At 54.8% G+C, this 24,248-nt stretch overlaps 1 protein-coding gene across 3 annotated transcripts in view; it reads left to right on the forward strand.

Moving 5' to 3' along the window:
- Positions 1–24,242, forward strand: part of Tesc (tescalcin) — a 34,760-nt gene extending 10,518 nt beyond the window's left edge. Inside the window, exons 1-8 of one of the 3 annotated variants that reach the window (XM_010604102.3) lie at positions 5,537–5,600; positions 5,854–5,923; positions 14,896–14,976; positions 17,081–17,220; positions 18,384–18,445; positions 18,542–18,649; positions 21,840–21,887; positions 23,995–24,236. In XM_010604102.3, coding sequence (XP_010602404.1) covers positions 5,552–5,600; positions 5,854–5,923; positions 14,896–14,976; positions 17,081–17,220; positions 18,384–18,445; positions 18,542–18,649; positions 21,840–21,887; positions 23,995–24,072 — 636 coding nt within the window. In that variant the 5' untranslated portion in view covers positions 5,537–5,551 and the 3' untranslated portion in view covers positions 24,073–24,236. Of the gene's footprint in view, positions 1–5,536; positions 5,601–5,853; positions 5,924–14,895; positions 14,977–17,080; positions 17,221–18,383; positions 18,446–18,541; positions 18,650–21,839; positions 21,888–23,994 lie in introns of those variants that run through there. The other 2 variants (XM_010604100.3, XM_010604101.3) reach the window with 2 other exon arrangements.
- The last annotated feature ends 6 nt before the right edge of the window (positions 24,243–24,248 follow it).

Genomic DNA, 24,248 nt, shown 5'->3' on the forward strand with positions numbered 1-24,248 from the left:
CCATTTTTTTTCATTCCAGTTTTAAAAGAAAAAAAAAAAAAAAAATGCTACAAATAATCCCCAATAATTTCAGAAAACTTAAGGAAAACAAACCAGTCACAAAAAAAAAAAAGGGTGCAGAGAGCGATTCCTTAGCAGTTCTACCGTGCGACGCAGCCGACCGGTCCACACCCGTGTGTCAGCGTGAGCGTCCATGTGTAAACAAAATCTCCCAGCCACTGAATGTTTCGCCTAACCGACACACAAGGGACCTTTCTTGTATGACCCACACTATTTTGAAAATAGTTTTTGAAGGCGGTGTGGTCTCCTGACCTCAGGATGTCCCAGGATTTGTCTCGCCACTTTGCTAAGCCTCAGCTTTCCAGAAGAGGTGTATTGGGTTATTTTCTGCATTAGTACGTGTTTCTAGTGCATAATGTTTACATTCCTTGTGGAGAGCATTTCCTTCTTCATTTCTCTTCTAAATAGGCAGCAGCGCTTGCTTTTATCCATTCATCTTTGTACACTCATCTAATTCTTCAGGGTTTGTTTCTAGGGATCAAGTTCCTAGTTCAAAGGGAAGGCAGAGTAACTCTAAATTTGCTAGTACCTGTATATGTAAATCTAAATTGTCTAGTAGCCATATTAAAAATAGGTGAAGTTAATTTTAATATATTTTATTTAGCCCATGATATGTAGAATATAATCTCAGTATATAATCCAGACAAAATATTACTGAGACATTTATTTTTGTTTATTTATTTTTTATTTTTTAGTGGTACTGGGGATTGAACCCAGGGCTTTTGCAACGGAGCTATATCCACAGCCCTTTTTATATTTTTTAAGTTTTTGAGACATGGTCTAAGTTGCTAAATGGCTCAGCTGTGCTCGAACTTGGCAATCCTCCTGCCTCAGCCTCCTAGAGTTCTGGGACTATAGGCAAGTGCCTCCATGCTTGGCATTATCAGGACATTTGTGTCCCTTTTTGTAGTAAGCCCTTGAGAACCACTTCATAATTCAGCCACCTTTGGAGGGCTGAGAGACCACACGTGGCTGGTGGCTGTCGTACTGGACAGTGCTCGTTTATTTTCTGCGGATGCTTTTGATACCAGGTGACCGTCATATCCACGCCACCCCCACCAAACTGCCGCTGGCCACGTGGAGGAGCAGTGCCCTGCCCTTCACCTGAAGTCAGGACCCTGAGCTGAGCAGGTCTGAGCTGCAGCTTGCAGAGGCATCCTGCCTGTCCACCACACCCATAGCATCTAGACCTTGGGGGACCTTGGGAAGGACAGGGTGTGGGGACGGAAGTACTGCACTCCAGAAGCCCTGGGAGGGGTCTGCGTCACAGACTTGGGTCAGGCGCTTGTGTGTGGACCTGCGGTGGCAGGGTTAGGCTGGGAGGGGAGGGCGGGGCTTGGTCAGCGGGTTGGGGCCACGGGGGTGGTGAGGGTGGTTTTGCACAAGTGGAGGGGAACCCAGCTGAAGTAAGCTGAGCAGACACTGAGGGGCCTCTGGGGAATGCTGAAGGTCACGGAAGCTTGAGAAGCCTCTTGCTGTACTCACTCACCTAAGCCAGAGGCTGAGCGCTTGGCTCTGGAAATCTGGGTGCCAAAAGAAGGGGACTCGGAGGAGGAAGACTGCCTTCCTGACCCTCCGCATTAGATCAGGCAGGACAGAGGGTGGGTGTGCACACATGAACTCTGGGTACAGTGAGCTGGAAACGCTTCATTATGCAAAACTGGTCTAGCCAGGTGGTGGGGCACATCTGTGTTCTTAGCACCCAGGAGGCTGAGGCAGGAGAATCTCCACAAGTTTGCTACCAGCTTTGCTACAATAATGAGATCAAGGCCAGCCTGAACTACATAGGCCCCTACCCCTGCCAAGAAAAAAAAAGGCAAACCTGATCTGTGATGATCTGTCCACCTCTTCTTACCTGTGTGTTCTCATCTCTCGAAACAGGGTAAAGGCTATATGCACTTGGGAGGGTTGCTGAGTGGGTTATGTGAGTCAGTTTCTCAACAATCTGAGCCAAGCCCAGAGCGTGGGGCACAGATCCTCAGGATGTGCGCCACTTGTGTATTTATTGTTGAGATGAGGTCTTCCTGAGTTGCCCAAGGCTGGTCTTGAACTCATGATTCTCCTGCCTCCAAGTAGTTGCGATTACAGGTGCAAGCCACTGTATTTGGCTTTTAAAAGGATTTATTGACCCATAATTCACCTACCATGAAAAAATATCTATTGAAAGCATACTCCATAGTTTGTAATATAACAGAGGGTTGTTCCATGAACAACAGAATCCAAGGTGAGAGCACCCTCCCCTCCCCCGAGGTGTCTCCTATTCTCTTCCCCCAGCTCCAGGCTCTCTGGTTCGCTGTCTCTGCACACACGTGAATATCTGGACATCTCGGCAAGCAGGCTCCCATCTTCGTGGTGTTTGTGCCTGGCCGCCCTCACTCGTGATCGTGTTTGACAGTGGTTGCTTAGATGCATGTGTCTGGGCCGTTTCTGATTACTGTTTCTCATCGCGTCTGAATCAGGGCCAGGAACTTGCTGTGATCGCATCAAGGGAGGCAGCGTGGGGTGGCAGGAAAAACGAAAGCGGACACAAGGCCGAAGCAGTGGGCTCAGGCTGGGGGTGAGGGAGGAGGGTCCACCCTGAGCCCAGCCTGTGGCTCAGTGTGAAGGTGCCCAGCACTGCAAAAACAAAACAGCAGAGCAAAGAAAAACAACAGTAACACACGCACACACACACACACACACACACACACACACTTTTCTTCCTGCCTCACTGAGTTCCTATTGTGGGTCCAGCTCTGCCCTGTTCAATGGCTGTGAGCAGGTTCCTGAGCCCCTGGGCCGGGGCCTGCTCCTCTGCCACCTGGGAAGAGCTTGCCCGTGTACAGAGAGGACTCCACAGGAGCCCGTGAGCGGGCTTAGCCTAGGGCAACCCGTCCTGTCACGGCGGTGTGCTTTGAGATCCCTCAGCTGTCCCTCCCAGACTTTGCTGTGTGCTGACAAATGTTACATGGCCAATACATCGCCATTTGTAGAGAAAAACTGGAAAATAGAGGTGACTCAAAAGCCAAACAAATCCAGGTGCAGTGGCGCAGGCCTGCAATGAAGGCCGCTCAGACCGCTGGGGTGGGAGGGTCATAAGTCAGAGCCCAGCCTGGGCCCGGCCTTTGTGAGACTGTGCCTCAGAGACAAGAGCTTGGGACATAGCTCGGCACCCGCTGTTCACCTAGCAGGTGTGTGGCCCTTGGTTCAGTCTGCAACCCTGAGGGAAGAAAAGCAAAACAGTCTTTAATCCTGATACTGGATGAGAGTTAATTGCTGCCATTTAGAGGAAACCAAGTATGCTTTTTAAATCACTGTATACATTTGTATATATTTATATATTTTCTCCCAACATGGCCTCATGCTGCTTTGATAGCAAGCTGTTTTCAGACATTATATTTGGACTCTGCTTCTGAGTCAAATCCTTAATTGTTGCTTTGTGGGTTGTGAGACGCAGGCTCACACTTGCCTAGGCTGGCCTTGAACTCCTGGGCTCAAGCCACCCTCCTGCCTCAGCCTGCTGGGTAGCTGGCACTCCAGGCACCACTGCTCCTGGCTCAGAATTATCACTAATAAAGACAGCGTCGTTTTAATAAAAGTTGGCTGAATATATTATGAAGCATTTAACCTGTGTGCTTTTGACGGGCATTTAGGTTGAATAGAATTTTAAGCTATTACAGGTTGAGTGTCCCTTAATGTGAGAATCCAAAATGCTCCAAAATCTAAAACAGTGAGTGTTGACACAGTGCCACAAGCCTGAGTGTTCAGTATACACTAACTTCATTTCGTGCACAAATTAAGAATATTGTATAAGCCAGGCGTGGTAGCACATGCCTGTAAGTCTAGCACTCAGGAGGCTGAGGCAAGAGGATTGCTCTGAGTTTGAGGCCAGCCGGGACTACACAGTGAGACTCTGTCTCAAAAAAGCAAACAAACAAAAACCCCCAAAAACAGCAAAAAAGGAATATTGTATAAAGTCATCTTTAAGATACGTATGCATATAGTATATATGAAACATACATGAATTTCATGTTTATATTTGGATCCCATTTCCAAGATACTTCCTTATTTGATACAAATTTCCAAAATTTGAAAAAATCCCAAATCTGAAACACTTCCTATCCCAAGCATTTGGATAAGGGGTACTCAACTTGAATAAGGGATGAAAAGGGGATCGTGTTTATGTATCCATCTTCTTTTGTACCTTCTGAATTCATTCTAGGTAGGATGGATTCCTACCAGGTAGAATTACTGAGTTGAGTTCATTTTTTTTCAGGATACATTCCCACCAGGTAAAATTACTGAATTTTTCAGGAGGTGTTTTAAAGATGATCTAGCATACATACAGGAAAGCGTGTCACTTTTCCAAAAACACATTTGTGTCACCTGTGCCCAGACCAGGAAATAGAGCATTCCAAGCCCCCAAAGCCCTCCTTTTCTCTCAAATTACTGTCTTCTTGAAGGGCAGCCCCTGTTCTTCTAATGCTTTAAGTGAATTTGGCTGGGTTTGAGCTTTATGCAGATAAAATCATAAACGTCTGGTTTCTTTTGTTGTCCTGTGTTCATTTTCATTGTTGTATACTTTTCCATTGTTTGACCATATCACCGTTAGCATGTTAACTGTTCTGCCACTGATGGGCATGGGGTTAGTTTCCAGTCTGGGGTGCTTCAGAGCATCTGTGGGAGAGTATGGGTGCACATTTCTGTGAGAGACCTACTGGGGATGGGTCTGTGGAGCTATCAAGTGGGCCATTGTCCTGAGTGACGGACCTGTGAGATAAATGGCCATATTTTCCTTCAGGGCTATAGACGTCAACCTCTGCTGGTCACCACAGGGATCCAGCCCCTGCCAGGCTGTCGTGAGGAGGAGATGAGCTAATATGTGGAGAGGTGCCCAGCCCGGGCTGGCAGCCGTAATGAGTATTTCCTAGCAGACAGCAGCTGCTAGTTCTGAGCTGGAGATTCTTGAGGAGATCACACTGTGAGCCCAAGCAGGAAGGAAGGTGACCATTTGGCCCAGAAACGCACTGCTGCTGTTGTAGGAGGGTGCGGTTGCAGGGCTGGGGTTACTGAAGCATTGAAGGGGCAGCAGTCCCAGCATAGCTCCTGCTTTCCAAAGCCTTCCCTGAGCTGGACGTGGGCCCTGGAGCCCCCCAGTTCGACCACTTGCTGCTCGTGTGGTCTTCAGCCCTCTGCAAGTTGCAGTTTGCAAATGATAAAGCCAAGATAACAGCGTCTCCTCCCTTATCAGGCGGTTGGCAGGTGAGGTGAGAAACATGGAGAAGTGGTATCGGGCATATCTTCAGATGAGCCGTCAGCACGTGGAAGGAACCCAGGCAGCACCTTCTCCAAGGTGGCTCTGGGGAGGAAACAGGCCAAGAGTGAGAATAACAAGGGGCGGTGATAAACAGAGTCCTCCAGCCTTTGCCTCCCTGGGCCGCGCCCCCTGTGCTCTCCTGTCAGGACCCAGCTACCTCCCACACCAGCCTTCCCCTTCCCCTGCTCACCCGTGATGCGTGATGCAAACCCCGTCCTCCCCAGAAGTCAGGCAGGCTGCACAGGTTACTGGGCTGGGGAGGGACGGGGGCTGGGAGGGTGGCCTTGGTCACTGTCCCGGGAGCTGTTGTTGGTGACGGTGGGATCCGCAGCAGGAGGGGAGATCCCTTTGCTTCCTTGTTTCCTTGTCCAGTGGCCGGTGTGGCCCCCATGGCAGATCTTCCGGGAAGGATCACAGCGGCCAGGCGAGGAGAGGGCAGGATGGCGCCTGCGGTCAGCGCTCAGTGATGTGTTTCTCTCTTCTTTCCCTGTTCCCAGTCTCTTCTGACCAGATCGAGCAGCTTCACCGAAGGTTCAAGCAGCTGAGTGGAGACCAGCCCACCATCCGGTAAGATGGGCGCCACACAGGTCTCTGGCTCTTGGGGTTTTTCTTGCTGTTTAGCTCCTTTCCCGAACATTGTATGGCTCTGGAACAGTCCCGACATTGCCCTCAGTTGCTTTAGTTCTGATTCCTTCAGAGACAGGATGTGCCCGAGTAGGAGGGAACGAGCCACATCTGTTTCTGTTGGGATCAGGGTTTGGAATGGGAGTGAAGACGGTGCGGGGGTGTGGTGGGGGAGCCAGCCATCGCCCCGGCCTCCCCTGCCTGCCTTGTGTGGGACGGCGGCCGCGAGCAACTGCTGCTAAAGGCCAGCGTCCTGTCGGGCGTGGTGCAGCCCCATTTAAAAGCTAAGTGTTTAGATATCTACGGAAGCAGACCTTTTTCAGGGATGAGCACCTTGAACTGTGTTCTGTCTCGTGCTAGCTGCGTTACATAGAACTAGTTGGTGAGGAATCTTTGCCACCAACTGATTATCAAAAGCGTCGCAGGAAGCTGCAAGCGGAACGGCAGCAAGCAGAGTTTCCAACGCCAAGCGAACAGATGTCTGCCGTACATTTTCTAGGATGTAGCGTCCTAGAATACATACTCAGGGTCTCAAGGTGATGGGACCTGGGACTTGAAGACAAACCTTTCAAGGGTTCAGGAAAGCTTCCTCCTCCTTCGTAAGCTGACTCATGCAAACAGGCAGGTAGGTAGCCACTTGCCTTAGTTTGCGTAAACAAAGGCATACTATAACCTAGGGTACCCAGAACGTCAGTTTCAAGAGCTCAGATTCTGATGGGCTCAAGGCTGTTGCTTGTGGCCTCTGGACTAATTATCTAATATAGGAGGAAAGACAATCAGGACCTACACCCTCAGTGTCACACAGCGCGTTCACTATGCCCAGTGGAGGACGGAGAGCCTGAGCCGCCTTGGTTACCTGGCTTTCCATTGGTTCTGATGGGGTCATGTGCCTGAGCTGAGCCAATCGCCATGGCTGGGGACCTGAAATGCAAATTGGCTTTTTTCCCTTGTGCTGTAACCGTGTGGGGCTGGGGTCATATCCACCTTTGGCTGGAGAGAGGGTTTGGGTTCCAATTCCACCTGCACTTAGTTCTTCAGCTGTGAGCAATGCAGAGGCAAACCCCAGCCTTAGGGACAGACCTGTATTTGAATCCTCCATGACATCAGCTGTGCGGCTTTGTTTTTTTGAGGCTGTTTTCTTGTTTGTAAAGTGAACCTGATCACATGAGATTTAGTTGAGGAGGAGGGACAGTGGATGCATGTAGGGTGACTATGGGCTGGGCAGATGGGCTGCGGCATTCGCCAGGGCAGAGGCTGTCTGGTCCTGGAGGGTGTGAGGGGCCTGGGGACCGGGTGAGGAGGTTGTGATGCCAGGGGAGGCCCCCCCTCCACAGTTAGGGTGGTGTCCATGCGGTCCAGTGGCCCAAAATGGGCCATTGGGGGTTGAGTGTGTGCAGGGAGCACTGGGGGTCTTGCTTACTGCAGGAGTTGCCCCAGCAGGCCCCGGGTGGGGCCTCACAGTGCTGAAGTCACTGAGCACAGCAGGCCTCCCTGCTGCGGAGCCTCTCACTGCTCCTCATCAGGCTGGGGCTTGGAAACGTGAGCCGGTGGCCCTGCCCTCCTGACACCGGTCCTGTCTGTCCCTTTTGTGCACAGACAGCCCCAGGACCACTGTAGGCGTTGCTTATCCCTCCCTCTGGACAAGCCTGGTGACTCTGGGTGTGGTGCCACACACCTGTGATCCCAGCACTCTGGGAGGCCAAGGCAAAAGGGTTGCGAGTTCGAGTCCATCCTGGGCTTGCTAGTAGCTTAGCAAACCATGTCTCAAAAAACACATAAAAAATAAAGGGCTGGGATGTAGCTCAGTTGCAAAAGCTATGAGTTCAGTCCTCAGTACTGAAAAGTAAAAAAGACCCGATGAGCCGGCCCAGCTCAGCAGCCCTCGATGGCTCCATGCCCAGCACCCTGGAGCTCTTGTTCACCATCTTTCCTGGAGGCCCGTGGAGGTCTGCAGATGCTGGCTCTGCCTTGCTGAGGCCTCACTGTGGCCCAGCTCCTCTAAGACATCCTGCCCCAGAGCCCCACAGTTCGCTGCAGTGCCCCATCCCAGCCTGTGCAGCTCGGAGTCCAGGGCGCCCTTTGCTGCCTCTAGCAGTCAGCCCTGGGCGAGTGCTGGGCCAGGCTTAGAGAGGAAGGTGCTCCTGGGGCAGCTGAGCCAACGAGCAGCCTGGAGTGATGAGAAGCTCGTCCAGATCGTGGGGTACTGGGTCCATGAGACCCACAGTCAGCACCGCGGAGTGTCCTTGTCTGGATGGCTCGTGCATGGGTTTGAGGTTTTGATGGTGGGGGGATGCTAGACTATTTGCGTATGTGTAATAGGATATCTTGAGGATGCAGCCCAAGTCTAAACATGAAATTCATGTATATTCCATATACATGTTAAGTGCATAGGTGAACTCTATGTTTTATATAACAGAAAATTCGATGTTATATACTATTTTAAATTACTGCATGAGACTGGGTTACACGGTGTAGAATTTTTCACTTGAGGCATTATGTCAGCTCTCTAAAAACCTCAGATTTTGCGGTATTTTAAAATTTAGATTTTTGGATGAAGGATGCCCAGCCTGTAAAAACGCTTCTCTCAGGTTGCTGGGGTTGGCTCCCAGGACCTGCCTGCTGGTATGGGCTGCTAGGTTTTGAGCTTGTTTCATGTGCTGCGCAGCAGGAACATGTTTCGTCAGTCCTGTAAAACTCCACCGGAAGCTGTGGTAGGAACGCCTGCTTCCTTCATGTGACAAGTAGGGACGTGAGGCTCAGAGAGACGTGGGGGCCCCTGAGTCACACAGCTTGAAAGTGGAGGAGCTGGGACTTGAACCCGGTGCTGAGATCCTTTCATGAGGATGCCGTGGGCATCACCCATATCTTCAGGTCTCCCTGCCTTTAGGGTGTTTATAATTCCCGCTCCTGCATTGCCTGGTCCCCCAAGTCCCAGACGCAGTAGTGAGATTTGCATCAGCTACGCACAGAGACAGCCTGGGCCCAACCTGCAGAAAGGTGATGAACAGTGTCTTGTGCAAACTGGCCGGGTAGGGAAGGCCTCCTGCTGCCTCCTCCCTCCTCCTAGCCTCCCGGATCTGCCCTGCCCAATCCCGATCCAGCCCCACGGCCATGGGCAACTTGCATGGTTCCCAGGGTTTTCCTGCCAGCGGTTCCTTGAGTGACCCTGGGCTGGGTGTGCAGCCTCTCGGAGCCCTGAGCACATCTGGGCTGCTGTCCAGGAGGCTCTGGGCTAGCGCTTCTGGGCGGGGAAAGTTCGTTATGAAAACTGGCCAGGTTGCAGTGATGGTTCACCTCATAGCCTATCACCAGATAGGCTGCTGGGTTTTTGAGGCTCCAGTCCCCCCAACCAACATTGTGGGGTGCAGCTCCTGGTGCTTCCTCCTCTCAGACAGCAGAGGTGCCCTGAGTTTAGGAGGAGCCCATGAGGAAGTTTCCTTGAGGACAGAAGGCACTTTAAACACAACCAAGCCCTGCAGCGATTCCGTATGTGATAATAGGATTTGTCAGGTGCATTTAGAAGCTTAAGAAGCAGGGCCTGGGGCACAACTCAGTGTAGAACAGTTGCTAAGGGTGTTCCAGGCCCTGGGTTCAATTCCCACCTCTTCAAAAAATGGAGGAAGGGTGGAATACTACTCTGCCATAAAAAGAATAGAACTGAGCCCTTTGTAGAAAAATGAATGCACTTTGTGACCGTAAGACTAAGTGAAAGAAATGAGACACACAGCGTAAGTATCATATGGCTTCTCCTTTGTGAGAAACCAAAGGTACAAATAACTTAAAGGGCAAAATAAAAGATGATAGGACACAGGGCAATAGGCTTTTTATATGTGGAAAGTGGATCTAAGGATGGAGAGGGGAGGAAAGGAAATAGGGAGAGTAAAAAGGACCAAGGTTCCACGTACACTATGCCGAATCCCCACAATAAATGTATTCATTACATATTGCCAACATGTACTAAGAAAATGAAAGGAAAACTCCACAAGGTAAGAAACCACCAAAAACTGAGTTTTTTACTGTGTTTGGTATAGACCTGTCTTTCTGAAAATCATCTCGGGACTTCTGGGAGCTTTTACAGTCCACTTCCAGACACTACTTTTGAGTGAGTGAGTTTACAAGGCCCCCGATCTGAGTATTTAAAAAAAAAAAAGCTATAATGTTTGTTCCCAATTTTCTGTACTTCGGGAGGACTTCAAACTTGAACTCACCTGACCTCTTGGCAGAGTGCTTACCTAGGAAAATGGCCCCTACGTGTTTACTGAGCACCTACTTTGCGTGCAGCTCCCCTCCCTGTCCCTGGAAACTTTCCTGGGAGGAGAGGCCCTCAGCAGGGAAACCTGTTGGAAGGTCACACTCTGAGAAAGGGAAGAAATACAGCAATGGCTTCCTGGGCCTTTTCCTCCTGTGGTTGGGCCCCTTCATGTTGCGGCAGCCTGTGCCTTCCTGGTGGCGCTCGGTGTGCTAGCAGACACCCAGAAGAGCTGCGCGGGCACACACACAATATAGCGATGGGGCCCCACGCGGGCCTGGTCTGACAGAGCCATGTTGCAAAAGTATTTTTAGGCTCACGAGGCTTTCGAATGGGGAGCGATCCTGGGCTAGGCTCAACCCTGAAAATGCAGGCGGCAGCTGACCATGTTCGGGGTTGGACTCGTCAGTGCATACAGCTGCATTCTCCCAGGTGGGACAGGGCCCCAGCTAAGCATCCTGTCCCCGGGGCCCGGGGGCTGTCCTTGGTGGACAGCAGCCCCTGCTCTGCCCGCGCCCTGGCAGTTAGAGGAGGCGTAGATGGAGCCCCACTTCCAGAAGCTGAGTGCGAGCAGCTGCCAGGGCCAGGCTTTCCCAGGGGTCACAGGGGCTCGCTCCTTCATCCCCATTTTTCAGGTGAAGAAACTGAGGCTGGAGAGGTTTGGGGTTCAAACACAGAGCTTCCAATTTGCCCTGGCTGGGCTTGAACTTAGCAGTGTCCTGCCTCAGCCTCCCGGGTGGCCGGGATCACAGGTGTGTACCATGTTCGCGGCACAGATCCCCTGGCTGTTAAACTGCCTCGACTCTGGGTGTGCTGCTTGGGGCTCAGACTGTGAAGCTGGAGGCCCCAAGGCCTGGAGCAGCTGTTCTGTCAGAATTAATCAGCCCTGCAAGTTCACAAGTGCTTCCTTCAAAGCCTCAGCAAGGATCTTGACAAATCTGTGATGGCCTGTGAAACTGCCCCGAGAAGGAAGTGGGGTGGGCAGCTGGTGGGCTGCTTGGGGCTTTCACATCTGCATAGGTGAGAGTTTGGGGTGGAGGTGAGGAGAGCTGGGGTCCTGGGCAGGAAGCAGCTTCTCTCTCTTGGGCTCAGGTGGGTTCGGGCAGCTCCCCCCGGGGTTGGTGTGGGGCTCCCGTCCCATCCCGGGGTTGCTGTGGGGCGGCCCCGGTGCACAGAGGGCACCCTGCCAAGCCCGGTTGCAGTGGTGATGGCAGATCCGCCCCGCGCGGTGTGAAGTGTGACCCGGGAGGAGACGGGCAGAGGCTGCTTCCCTTGGGCCCGTGGGGTCGGAGATCCGGGAAGGTGCCTGGAAGGCCCAGAACTGAGGCAAGAAGGGAGAGGAGAATGGTGTGTGAGGCGCAGAGGGCGGGAGGAGGTCACGGGGCCATCTGATGAGGTTCCTGTCCTGGGTGGCAAACACCCATGCGCTCTGGTCCTGCCTCTGCCTGGGCTTCCCCAGTCTCCATGCCCACCCAGCCGGGGCCATCTGCTCGAGGTCCCAAAGGCTGTCACACTGCACATGACCCAGAGTGTGCCCTCAGAGCCCTGCCATGTGTCCTCTCAGTCGCGGGAGGAGCAGCTGCCCTGTGGTTACCCTTGGTGTCCCCTTCTCTCTTGCCTGCCTCTGGTCTACCTGCCAGCCCTGCTGTTCCTCCCTCTGGGACTCCAGGATCTGCTGTTTGTCCCCCCGGCCCCACCCCACTGAGCTGCCACTGTCGCCAGCTTTGGTCATTCGTCCCTGTTTGAGTAGTTCAGCATTGCCCGGGAAGACACAGGCCAGACGAGGTACCGTCCCTGCAGTTTTCGTTTTCCCAGTGAGAAACATCAAGTGTGAAGCAGGAAGTGTAGGACGGTGGCTTCCCCGATGGGGTCCTGGCCCAGGAGCGAGGAGGTGCTGAGCACTGTCCGGCTGAGGGATCAGCACAAGCCCCAGCCTGCGCAGAGGAGCTGGCCTCAGCCACCGGAAGCCAGCCCACACCATGCCGCTGAGGAAGCGGCCAGGCAGCCCCTGGCGGTTTTGTTTTCTTGTCCTTCCCTTGTGGCCGGACGCTTGTTCTGCCATCTCCCTGGGTCCCGGATGGGCCTCCCGGGCTGGGAGCTGGGCGGGAGCAGATGTTCTGTGTAGAGATGCCGTCTTCTCTCAAGTCACATGCAGCCTGCAAAGGAAGTGGCGTGGGGAAGAAGGGCCTGGATGGCTGAGCCCTTCTGCTCCTGTGTGACTGGCTCATTCACTTTGCCTCTGGGCCATGCTGGAGGTCTTGCCTCTAAATGGGGCTGTTATTGCTGCTCCTGGTGGGTAGGTGTGATGGACCTAGCCTGGCATGGTGAGAGCCCTTAGGGACTTGAGGGAGATACTGTAAAACCCCAAGGGCAGCTGGGTATGGTGATGCCCTCCTCTAATCCCAGCACTCCAGGAGGCTGAGGCAGGAGGACTGTAAGTTCAAGGCTAGCCTGAGCAATTTGACTTGGCAACAGCGTCTCACTGTTTCCAAATAAAAAGTTTAAAAAGGGCTGGAATGTAGCTCAGTGTGAAGGTCCTGGGTTCAATTCCCGGTAGCCCTCCACCCAAAGAAACCCCTCGGCTTCCCTGGAGGAGGCATGGCAGCTGTGCGACCCTGGCACCCTCACAGGAGATGCCCTGGCCCGATGATCACTGAGGTGGTGGCACCAGGCCTTGGGTCCCTGTGTGTGGGCTCTAGCCCCAGCCCCAAGGGATGTAGAGCCTGTCCCTGCATCCCCATGCTGGACTCCTGCAGCTGAGCCAGTTAGACCAGCCCAGTGAGTACCGGCGTGAGATGGAAACAGGCGTCATGGCCCTGGCTCCTGCTGTGTTCTCCTTGTTGGAAAGGGGGGCTGCAGGTGTTGGGGTGTCCCTGAGGACCAGAGAGCAAGACCTCAGCTGTCTGCTAGCTCCACTATGAATGAGTGGGTCAGTACCGTTCTCAGCAGGAAGAAGTTCTTTACCTCTGCCTCAGTTTCTCCATCTTTTTTTTTTGGTACCGGGGATTGAACTCGGGTCCTTGCGTTTGCAAGGCAGGCCACCGAACCGCTGAGCTAAATCCCCGGCCCTCTCCATTTTAAAATGGGTGTAAACGCCTACCTCATGTGGCTGTGGTTACGTGGTGTGAGCTGGCAAAACTCGTAGAAGAGTGCGTGGCAGGCTAGCTGCTGTCTTGGTCACGTCTTTGTCCCTGGGATAGGATGCCTGGCACTGCTCGCTCGGGTGAGCTGCTGTCTGAAATGCGGTCATGGGTTGCAGAGCCTGACTGTTCCTGCTGACCAGACTCGTTCTTTCTCAGCCCCCTGGTCTCTCTCCTCTTGCGCTCACGCCGGCAGTCCAGCGCGGTGCGGTGGCTCTGCAGTTAACCATTACCCAGCCCCGGCCGTGGCCTCCTGCACGCTCCTTGTTTCTGAGTGAAGGCCGCCATGGGGCAGAGGCCTAGTGGCTTTCCGGAGCCAGAGCTCACCCTGTGCAGTTACAGTCAGTTTCAGAGCACCGTGAGCTGGACCCACCACCCCTCTGCACCGCTCCCGGCCCTTGCGTCGGTGTGTTCTCGGGTCTGCGCTGCCCCACAGCAGCGCAGTCATGTATGTCAGGCAGCCTCTGTGCCTGGCTTCTGTCCCTCGCACAGTGATTTGGGGGTTTGTCCGTGTAGCGGCAGGTGGCAGTGTTTCATCCTTCAGCTTGTCATTCTTTTGTGTTTGTCCAAGGTAGGTTCTTGCTGTGTTACCCAGGCTGATCTTGAATTTCTGGGCTCAAGTAATCTGCCTGCCTCAGCCACCCAAGTAGCTGAGACCACAGGTGCTTGCCCCCCTCCCCAGCTTACTTCCTTTTCATGGCCAAAAGATTTCCATGATTTCTTAGGGTCTCGTAACTTTCCATCACACCAGGTAACCATCCTGCCTCTGCCTGCTTCTTCAGAACTGGGCTCGTGGAAACCTGAGTCACCACTGGGCACTGATGATGGCTCTCTGCTTTGGCCAGGTCCCACCAGGCAGCTCAGCCCCAAGGGAGGGACAGGATACTGGTGCGGGGCAGGGGCTGGCCCTGCTGGGCCTCGGGCTCCCGAGCCCCTGATAGGTGCTCTTCTGCCTTCTCTGCATGTAAGAGGAGTCAGACGCCGTGACCCTTGGTGACCGGCTCTGTCACAGTGATGAGTCTCCAAGGCTGCTCTGGGTTGTAGCAGGGCCAGTGCCTCGTTCCTGTTCGCAGCTGAGTTGTATTCCACTATACCAACTGACCACCGCCTGTTACTGTTAGTCTGCCGAGGTCTGGGCTGTGAAGAATGTCGCTCTTGAGTTCAGGGTCAGGCGTTCTGTTCTGCTGGGCTCACCCCTGAGATGGATGTGGCCAGGTCACATGACCGGGTGTGGCAGACTGTTGTTCAAAGCTGTGGGCTGAGGCTGTGCACGGCCCCGCCTCTGCTCGTTGCTGGGGGCATGCAGTCCGTCTCTCGGGTTCTCCGAGGGATCTGGAGTCCCCGGGTCCTCTCTACTCCTGCCCACTGAAGGCGAGAGGAGGAGTGGGCTGCCCACAGTGGGTCCCTCCGGACTGTTTCCGGGGACCTGTCAGGGATACCAACCGCAGCCTGACCTGTGATGGAAACACCCGACACCTGCTCTCTCTTGTCCTCTTCCTGGTCTCTCCCTCCTTCTTGAAACCCAGCAAAGAGAACTTCAACAACGTTCCTGACCTGGAGCTCAACCCAATCCGTTCCAAAATCGTGCGTGCCTTCTTCGACAACAGGTAAGCTGTCTCCCAGGCTGGCCACCTTGTCCTCTGTGAGCTGCACCTTGTGCTCAGAGCAGCCCTGGGGCCATTGGGTTTGGAATCAGACTGTTCTGGATTCACAGCTGGGTGACTTCAGGCAGGTCACTCAGCATCTCTGGGTTTCTATATCGGTTAGCTCTGGCTGTGTAACGAATGAGCCTAAATTTGCTGGTTTTTCTTTTGTTTTGTGGTTTTGGAGGGGAGGGTTCTGGGGATGGAACCCAGGCCTCATGTGTGTTAAGTGGATGTTCTGCCGTTGAACTGCACCTTAGCCCCACACTTAATAGTTATTATCTCGTCATTGCTGTGGGCTGGGAATCTGAGTGCATGTTATTAGCACAGGGTCTCGTACCAGCTTTAGCCATGGCATCTGCTGGGCTGAGGTGTCACCTCAAGATCGATCCAGGGAGGCTCTGCTGCCAAGGTTGCTCATGTGGCTGGGGGCATCGGGTGCACTCTGCAGGGCTGCTCCAGGGTCCTGGCTTCCCCAGGGAGGGCAGGGAATGCCGGACCTCAAGAATGTGCCCAATTTTCTCTGTCCCATTAGAAGTGAGCTGCTAATCCAGCGCACACTGGGAGAGGGGACATCAAGGGGCACAGGTCTCAGGAGGCCAGGTCTGTTGGCGGCCCTCTTGGCGGCCCCTGTTTCCTCATCTGGAAGATGTGGACTTGCCTTGAGGGTGCTGGGTGAGTGCAGAGAGAGGCATATCCTCTGCCAGTGCCAGATGGAGCGTTAGCGCGCTGTGCCCCCCGGCTGCCAGGGTGTGTGGCGAGGCACTGCAGGTGGTCACCACTCGCTCTGATGTCCCATGGCACAGATCACAGAAAAGCAGGACAAGCAGAGAGAGGAAGGAGGGGATCAGAGGTGTGTTATGGTGACAAGGCTATGGGACTTCCCTGCTGAGTCTGAATCCCGTAGTGTCTTTCACCCAACTTGGGTTCTGCCAGGCCCTGGAACCTGAGGCAAGACGGGAATCTCCCTGAGTCTCACTTGGGGGCTTAGGTTACACCAAAAGATGCAGAGGGTCTCCCTCCATGGCCTCTCTGAGGACAGTGACCCAAGAGTAAACCAGCAAAGAAGTTGGAGGGGGTGGTCCAGGCCATATGCAAAGGCCCTGTGGTTCTCAGAAAGCCAGGGTGACAGAAGAAACTGAGTTGGAGCACAGAGAGTCCAGGCATGGTGACATGTGGGGCAGAGCCGGCATGTAGTGTCTATCAAGTAAGGTCCCCATAACCTAGCAACAGCCATGGGGCACTGATGCATTCAGTTGGGGTGAACCATTGCTCTTTACAGAGGTCCCTCTGGCACCTGTGAGCCGTAGGTATGGACGAGGGTGACAGAAGCCAGCAAGGGGCATCTTGCAGACCCCTAAGCTTGGGCCAGAGCTGCTGGGTGGCACCTGGGGGGTAGTGTGTAGTCTGAAGATCTGCAGTTTTCACAGTGAGTTGTCACTGGGATTCCAGGCATGTGTCACTGTGCCTGGTTTTATTTTGATGTGCATTTTTTTCAACAATTTAAAATCCTAGCACTCTGAAAGGCTAAGGCAGAACAATCCTAAGTTCAAGCCCAGCCTGGGCAACTTAGTGAAACCATGTCTCAAAATTAAAAAGAAAGTGGCTGGGTATTTAGCTCAGTGGCACTGTGCCTGATAGAGTTCGATCCTTGGTACTCCCCCCACCCAATTAAAAATAAAGTAACAGAAATAGGTGGTAGGCCCTGGGCTGTAATTTTCAGATCCTCGAGTTACAGGTTCAGGAGATGGGTTGTGCCTCCGTTTCCCCAAATATGAGTGCCTATCTCAGCACCTTAATCCCCCCATATATCCCTCTGTCCCAGCCCTCGACACAGGTATGTGAGTGCCTTTCCCTCCCTGCATCCATCAGAAGCTCTGTGTGCAGGGTGGGACTGGGCTTTTTATTCCTGCCGCCTCTATGAGGCCACGCGCCACAGAGGGGTCCTCAGGACGTGAGCCTGTTCCCCATGTGGGCCCAGGAGAGCAGAGTTCCCGAGAGCTGTTGGTGCAGGGGGACATGGGCTAGTTTTCAACTGCTAAACAGTGTCCCCTCGCTGCTCCCGTAGGAACCTCCGCAAGGGGCCCACTGGCCTGGCAGATGAGATCAACTTTGAAGACTTCCTGACCATCATGTCCTACTTCCGGCCCATCGACACCACCCTGGGCGAGGAGCAGGTGGAGCTGTCCCGGAAGGAGAAGCTGAGATGTGCGTGCCCCCAGGTCCTCAGAACAGGGGCTCCCTGCAGCAGGGAGGGGGCTGGGCCGTGCAGGGGATGGAAGGAGGCGTCAAGGTGGCGCTGGTGGGTGTGTCCCCTCCTAGGTTGCACGTGGTGGCCTCATCATGAACAGCCCAGTAGTGTGTGACCCAGAGCCTGGATGTGGTGGCCCCTGAGCAGGGCCAGTGCCTTCTGAAGTTAGGCTCCTCCACCCCGGAGTAGGGTACTGTGCTGGCCTCGGTTCTGGGGAAGCTGCTGCAGTTTGCAGGCTCTGGAGCGCGTTCCGTCGGTCCTGGCCAGCTAGCCATACAGGCCCAGCGGTGCCCGAATTAGGACTCCGTTTCCCCTGTGCACTTTCCCACGACTTCCCACATCCCTCTCTACGCCCCCTGGCCTCGGTCTCCCGGTCAGGAAAACGTCCACATGGGTGCCCGGCTATCTTTAGCTCTGGAATGTGTACGTGGGGCGGGTAGGAACCACGGGCAGTGTGCGGGGCCTCCTGAGTGTCTGTGACCGGGCCAGCGCTCTGTGTCACCGGCTTTCCATTTGCGCCGAGGCCTGGGTGGCGGCTGAGGAATCAGAGACAGCTCCAGGCCCGTTTTGCTGCCCTTTAACGAGGTGGCCATGAATAAGCAACTTGTGTGGGGCCCGCCGGCCGGCCTGTGAAGTGACTCTCAGCAGCCCTGACTGCAATGTCCTCAGAGACGAGGGGTGTGACCGACAGGGAGGGCTGCGGACACTGGGGGTCCTCGGAGCAGCCCAGGACCAGGATGTGGGCAGTGGGGCCGGGACCTGTTTGGTTTCGTGTGAGTGAGACTCGCGGTCGTCATCACTCGTGCTCAGAGTGACAGGAGGTCCAGAGCCGCCTCCCCCAGCCCTTGCCAGACCACGAGGTAGACGCTGTTGCCGCCATGTTGCAGGTGGGAGCTCAGGCTCAGGGGAGTTAAGTCACTTGCCCAGGATGGAGATCATCCATTAGGAAGCAGTCAGTTGGCCCCATGGCCTACGCCCTTGCTCCCCAAGGCTTTGGTAGCCGGGTTCCTCATCAGTGTCTGGTGCTCAGTTGGCTGTGTATTTCAGAGTGGGGAAGCTGGGGAGCAGGAACCCAGCTCCACTCGCCTGACTGAGCCCCCGTCTCTCTTGTCACCCCCAGTTCTGTTCCACATGTACGACTCGGACAGCGACGGCCGCATCACTCTGGAAGAATATCGAAATGTAAAGTATGCTCCTGCTCCCCACCCTGGGCTCCAGGTGCCTCCCCACCCTTTGACCTTGACAGAGGCCCAAGGTCACCATTGTGTCACCTGGCAGGTGGTGGAGGAACTGCTCTCTGGAAACCCCCACATCGAGAAGGAGTCTGCGCGCTCCATCGCTGACGGAGCCATGATGGAGGCAGCTAGTGTGTGCGTGGGGCAGATGGTGAGCACCCCCTGGGGTTAGGAGAGGGAACCCTCCACCTTGGAGCGCTCTTCCCTGCCTGAGGTCTGTTTCCCAAGGGCCTCAGTGGGCACTGAGTCCTACTCAGTACTGTGATGGGCCTGGCTCACAGCAGAGCTCAGAAGCCAGCTTTTCCTGTCCCTGGGAGACCATAGGTCCCAACCTATGAAGAGTAGAGTGCAGGCTTTGGGGTTCAGAAAGTCCCTGTGTGGCCTCACTGTCTGTCAGGCATGCACAGAGCTAGGCCCCGTTACCTGGATCCATCATTTTCTTTTTCCCCATCATTTTCTTGATGAATGGCACAAGTGACTTGGGTGACCTTTGTCCCTGAGGGTAGGACTCCTTGGGCCTCTCCTTGGCCTGGGGAGAGGTTGTGGTTGCTGTGCTGATGAAACGAGGGGCTCAGCCCTTGTGTGTGTACCTTCCTATAAATCCTTAGCCTCATTTTGTCTGTGGGCAAACAGGCTCAGTGGGCACAAGGACTTTTGTGGGGGTTGTCATCTTGTGCTGGCTGCGCCCCAGCCCTTGGGGACCGTGGCAGATGGCCCTTTTGAGGGACTTGGTTCTGCCGAGGTTCTCCCTTGTACTGCATGTGGAAAAGTGGCGGTGTCTGGGCAGAGCCAGCCCAGTGGTGGAGGCTCACGCAGGGTCCTACAGTTTGTCCCTGGCCTGTCGCTGCCCCAGGGGTGCAGTGCCGCTGTCCTCTTAGCACCCATAGTGTTTTATCTGTCTGCTGCTGGGGCCTGGAGGCAGGCTTCTGGCTTTGGCGAGACCACCCCACTCAGCAAGCAGACCCCCTCGGGAAGGGCCAGCAGGGATCCCCATTCCCATTTGACTTCATTGCACTGGCCTTTAAGTTGCTCCCGTCCCACTCCGGTGGCACTTGGTGAGTTTTCTTAATTTGGGGTAGTAAAATTGTTGGCAACTGGCACCTGCTGATCTGCATGAAATCCGGACAGCCTCAAGCTGGAAGTCCCAGGGCCGAGGCCTGGTGTCCCGGGTCTGTGCAGGGGGCTCCTGGCAGGGCAGAGACCTGCTCAGGTCCCTATGCTCCCTCTGCACGTTTAATTATATTCTGCATAAACCACAGGCCAAGCTGAGGGCAGCAGTGGACGCGGACGCTCAATACCACCTGGCCTCTGAGGACAATTAACATTTCTTTCTCTTTATTGGTATCGGGGATCGAACTCGGGACCTTGTGCTTGCAAGATAGGTGGCGGAACCACTGAGCTAAGTCCCCGGCCCTAACACTTAACATTTCTCACCACGCGTCGTCAAAGGCAGACATCTGCTCTCCGTGTCAGGGGACTCCACTGCTGGTGCCTGACCGGGTGGGACTGATGCTCTGTGTAACGACCTGGAGACTGGGGGGGTGCGGCCTGGGCATTGCCCTCCATGAGGGCACCCACCCTCTGCCCTGCTCTCTAGGGAGCAGGGCCTGGTCTATCATTGGCTCCCCTTTGCCCGCCCGGGTACCCCAGGAAAGGGTGGTCACATTTTGGGCCATGAGGGGGAAGAACAGGGATCCCACCCCCACCCAGGACATGGCTGGACCAGGAAAGCAGAGAATTGGTGTTAGATCTCTAAGATTCTTTTTTTTTGTACTGGGAATAGAACTCAGGTCCTGTGCTTACAAGGCAGGTGGCGGAACCACTGAGCTAAATCCCCAGCCCAATAATTGGTGGTTTTTATAAAACATTTTAAAGAATGAAGAAGCCCAAAAGGGTGCAAAACCCTGCCCAGCAGCAGAAGCCATCATGGGCTTGGCCAGAGCTGCTTTGCCGGGCAGGGTGAGTGGCCTGGCCTTGGTGTCGGTTATCTACAGCGAGGGAGCAAGGGCAGAGGCCTGCTGGCCGCTGAGAGGGTGGCAGTACCACTCTTCATTGTCACCTGCTGGTCACAGGGATACTTGGAGCCAACTGTCACTCTCTTAGATTTGTGCCATGCAGGATTTCAAAGAGGTGCAGAGACCGAGATGCTCCTTGCCCTTTGCCCTAACCACACCAGGCCCCTCTTGCAGGGAGCCACGGAGGATGGGGAATCCCTGCAGATGCCCACATATTCCACGTGACGGGCATGTGCGTGTGCAGTACTGGGGGTGGAATCCAGGGTCCTGTGTGTGCTAGGCAAGCACTTAGCACGGAGCTACATCCCCAGCTCTTCTTCATTTGAGACAGGATTTACTAAGTTGCCTGGGCTGGCCTTGGAACTCCCAATTATCCCGCTTCAGCCTCCTGCGTAGCTGGGGTGACAGCCGCACACCACCACACCTGGCCTGATGTGTTGTTTCTGTTCGTGGTGCTGGGATAGAACTCGGGTCCTTGTGCATTCTAGGCATGTGCACGACCACCGAGGTCCACCCTGGGCCCCACTTGGGTGTGTACAAAATGGAGCTGACTAGTTGAGGCTTCCCTTCCGTGTACTCCTGTGCGGTGGATGCATACACGCATCTGCAGATACCGCCTCGTCGGTGTTCTGTTCTTTTCCACTCTGCGCGTGTCTGAGCCTCTTCCAGTGGCACGTGTAGGGCAACCCCCTCTCAATGGCCATGTGGTAACCCACGGTGTGAACAGTGCAGATTTACTGACCAGCCCACTGGTGATGGGCACCTGGGCTGTCGGCTGGGCATTCAGTCACGAGGCACTTCCAGCTGAGTTTTTAGAGACATGGTTTAGCCCACAGCCCAAGAGCACCGGTGAAAGGGACAGGAGATACTGTCATCCCAGTGCCCCGGAGTGGGAAGGACACAGATGGGAGACTGCTACCAGTGTGCTCTGAGGTGGGAGGTGGGCCACCTCTCTGTGTCTGGATGTTATCGTGGTGACTGGCATCGTGCGGCTGGGTCCCAGGTGTCAGTTCTGTGTTCCTTTGCCCATTGCCCCAGTGGTCTGTGAGCACCGATCAGCCTAGAATAGTTCTTATCAGTGGGGGGACCCAGGGATGACAGGAGGTGTCTGGGTGGCCAGGCTTTGGGGGCAGGTGGGGCTGTGTGGGGAAGAGGGGCCCTGGTGAGCTGATGGCAGCCCCAAGCAGGATGTTGGGGTCCAGGGTGACTGGCTTCGATGACTAAACAGCCCCAACTCTGTGCGCACTGGCTGTGGGGACGGGATGGGTGGTGATGCAGGAACTGGGTGAGGCCGGCCACCCACTGTGCCCTGTGCTCTCCCCACAGGAGCCAGATCAAGTGTACGAGGGGATCACCTTTGAGGACTTCCTGAAGGTGGGTACTGGGAGGAGATGAGGGCCTGAGTGTGGGAGCTCCAGGGGCACCTCACGACCTTCCGGAGCTGTGGCTCTTCACCGCAGCCACCATGTACATACCGAGTGACTGGCACGACGCTTTCAGTACGAAGGTCCTTGAAACAATGTTAACTGGTTTCACTTATTTTTATCAAAAGAACAATATTTGTACATGGTCAGGGCGACTTAAGCAGTACACAGGGTGGAGCATGGAAGTCCATTGTTCCCAGGAGCGAGTGGGGGCTCTGGAGCCTCCTGTGCCTGGACACACCGTGTTCCAGGGCACGCTGTGCCTCTGGTTCCCGCTGCCTTGATGCCACCCACACATCCCTCTGCCCTCCCAGCCCGTCATGGGCGTTTAGTCTCATGCCGACCTTTGCTGCTACAAACATGCTCAGGGCTGGGAGTCAGGACTGGCTGCCTGGCAGGATGTCGGGAGGCAGAAGGACCTGCCTGCTTCGTGCACACAGCACTGGCCCGCAACATCCCCCCCCCCGAACAGTGTCTCCATGGCGATGGAGGGAACTGAGGAAGACGAGGGGGGCTGGGACCTTGGGGGGTCCAAGGGAGCCAGGGCCAGGGGCTGTGCTCCAAGTCTGCACTTCGGACTGGGCCAGTCGCCTGCCAACACGCGGGCCCACGGCAGGGCAGGTAGCATTGATCCAGCCATGAAGGGAAGTCCAGGAGGGGCAGCTGCACCAGAGGGCACAGTCACCCTTGTTCTGTGCAGATGCCCCAACCCAGGGCCAGGCAGGGCGGATGCAGGCTGTGCTGGGTGATGGATTATGGCTGGTGGAGACCTGCTTCCCAGGGAAGTGACACCTGAGCAGGGCATTAGGATCAGGAGTTAGAAGACCACAGGGGCCAGGAGGGTTGAGGGGAGCCCCTCCCCTCCCACTTTGGGCCAGAACTCAAGGGGAATTTCCTCTGCTCAGAAACCAGTGGCTTTCCCTGGAGGCTCCTCAGGCCTGTCCCTGTAACTGTGTCCTCCTTCATGGCAAGCCAGCCCCTCTGACCCCTGGTCCCTTCCAGTGTCCTTAGCAGCGGTGCTGCCACTCAGCACTTAATGGAAGCCACCCTGGGGTTCAGGTACCTCTGCCCGAGGGCATCCTATCCTGTCCACCACATGGGTTGGAGCTGCTTAGCTGGAAGTGGCTTTTTCTCTGTGTCCCTCACAGCAGCCTGGAAGGAGCAGGAGGCCAGGGAGCCCCTGGGGGACTGGCCAGTGACATGGCAAGAAAGGCCCCCCGGGCCACCCTGTCTCTGGGTGCCCAGCCTATGGCTGTGCCTGGAGAGGCACGGAGAGTGACAGCTGCAGAGTGCAGTGCTTGCATGAGTCTCCCATCTCTGGCTCCCATCCCGGGCCCCACGTTGCCAAGGAGACAGACAGCATGGTCCTGGGAGTGATGGTGCTTTGTGCTACAATAGCCTTGTGTAGCCTAAATGTCCCCCTGGACCAGAATGCACTGAACAGTTGCATCAGGTAGGTGGCCATGGACTAGTTTCTTGGGTACAAATGACCTTTCCCATACTAGTTTGTCTAAACACAGGTGATCTCTTACCCCAGAAGTTTATCACAAATGTCCTTTTAATTCACAATGATGGCCTAAGGAAGCCTCACCCCTGCAGAGCCCCAACCAGCTTACAGGCTGCCTCTGTGGGTGCGTGAGATGCCATCTGGGTCACCAAAGCGCTGGCGGCACAGTGGGGTGGTCCCCACACTGCTGGTAAAAGGGGGCTTCATGGGGAGATGGAATCTGCATGAGTATCAGAGCCTGTGGTGGTGAGACTGAAAGGCCTTGATCAGAGCTTGGATTCAGGGCTTAATCATAACGTGCTGTGACAATCTCAGGAAGAATCCAAATGTCACAGCCAAATTCATCAGCAGAGAGACAGATGGGAGTTTTTCTTCCTCGCTTAGCTCATCGTCTTGAAACACAGCCCCCTGGTTTTCACCTGCTTAGTGTCTCAGCCGGTGGCAGAGGAGGGCGCGTGGGCGGGTGGGGAGATGGCGGAGGACTGGGCCTGGGCAGGCAGCAGGCAGGAGGTGGGGATGCCTATAACGCTCCTCCCTCCATCCATTCCAGATCTGGCAGGGGATCGACATCGAGACCAAGATGCACGTCCGCTTCCTTAACATGGAAACCATTGCCCTTTGCCACTGACCCACCGTCAGCTCCTTGAAAAGTGGCCTTTGCCAGGGGGCAGCCTCCGCTGTGGCCCAGAGTGGCCGAGGCCTTTTGCTGCAGCCCTGTAAATAACCAATGCTCATCCATCCATCTCATGTCCTGCCCGGTATATGTGGGACTCTGCTGTTTTTATTTCTTTTTTTTTTTTTTTT

The sequence above is a fragment of the Fukomys damarensis genome, unplaced genomic scaffold (genome assembly GCF_012274545.1).
Source record: "Fukomys damarensis isolate Sample0158 unplaced genomic scaffold, DMR_v1.0_HiC HiC_scaffold_12, whole genome shotgun sequence".
Taxonomy (NCBI): Eukaryota; Metazoa; Chordata; class Mammalia; order Rodentia; family Bathyergidae; genus Fukomys; species Fukomys damarensis.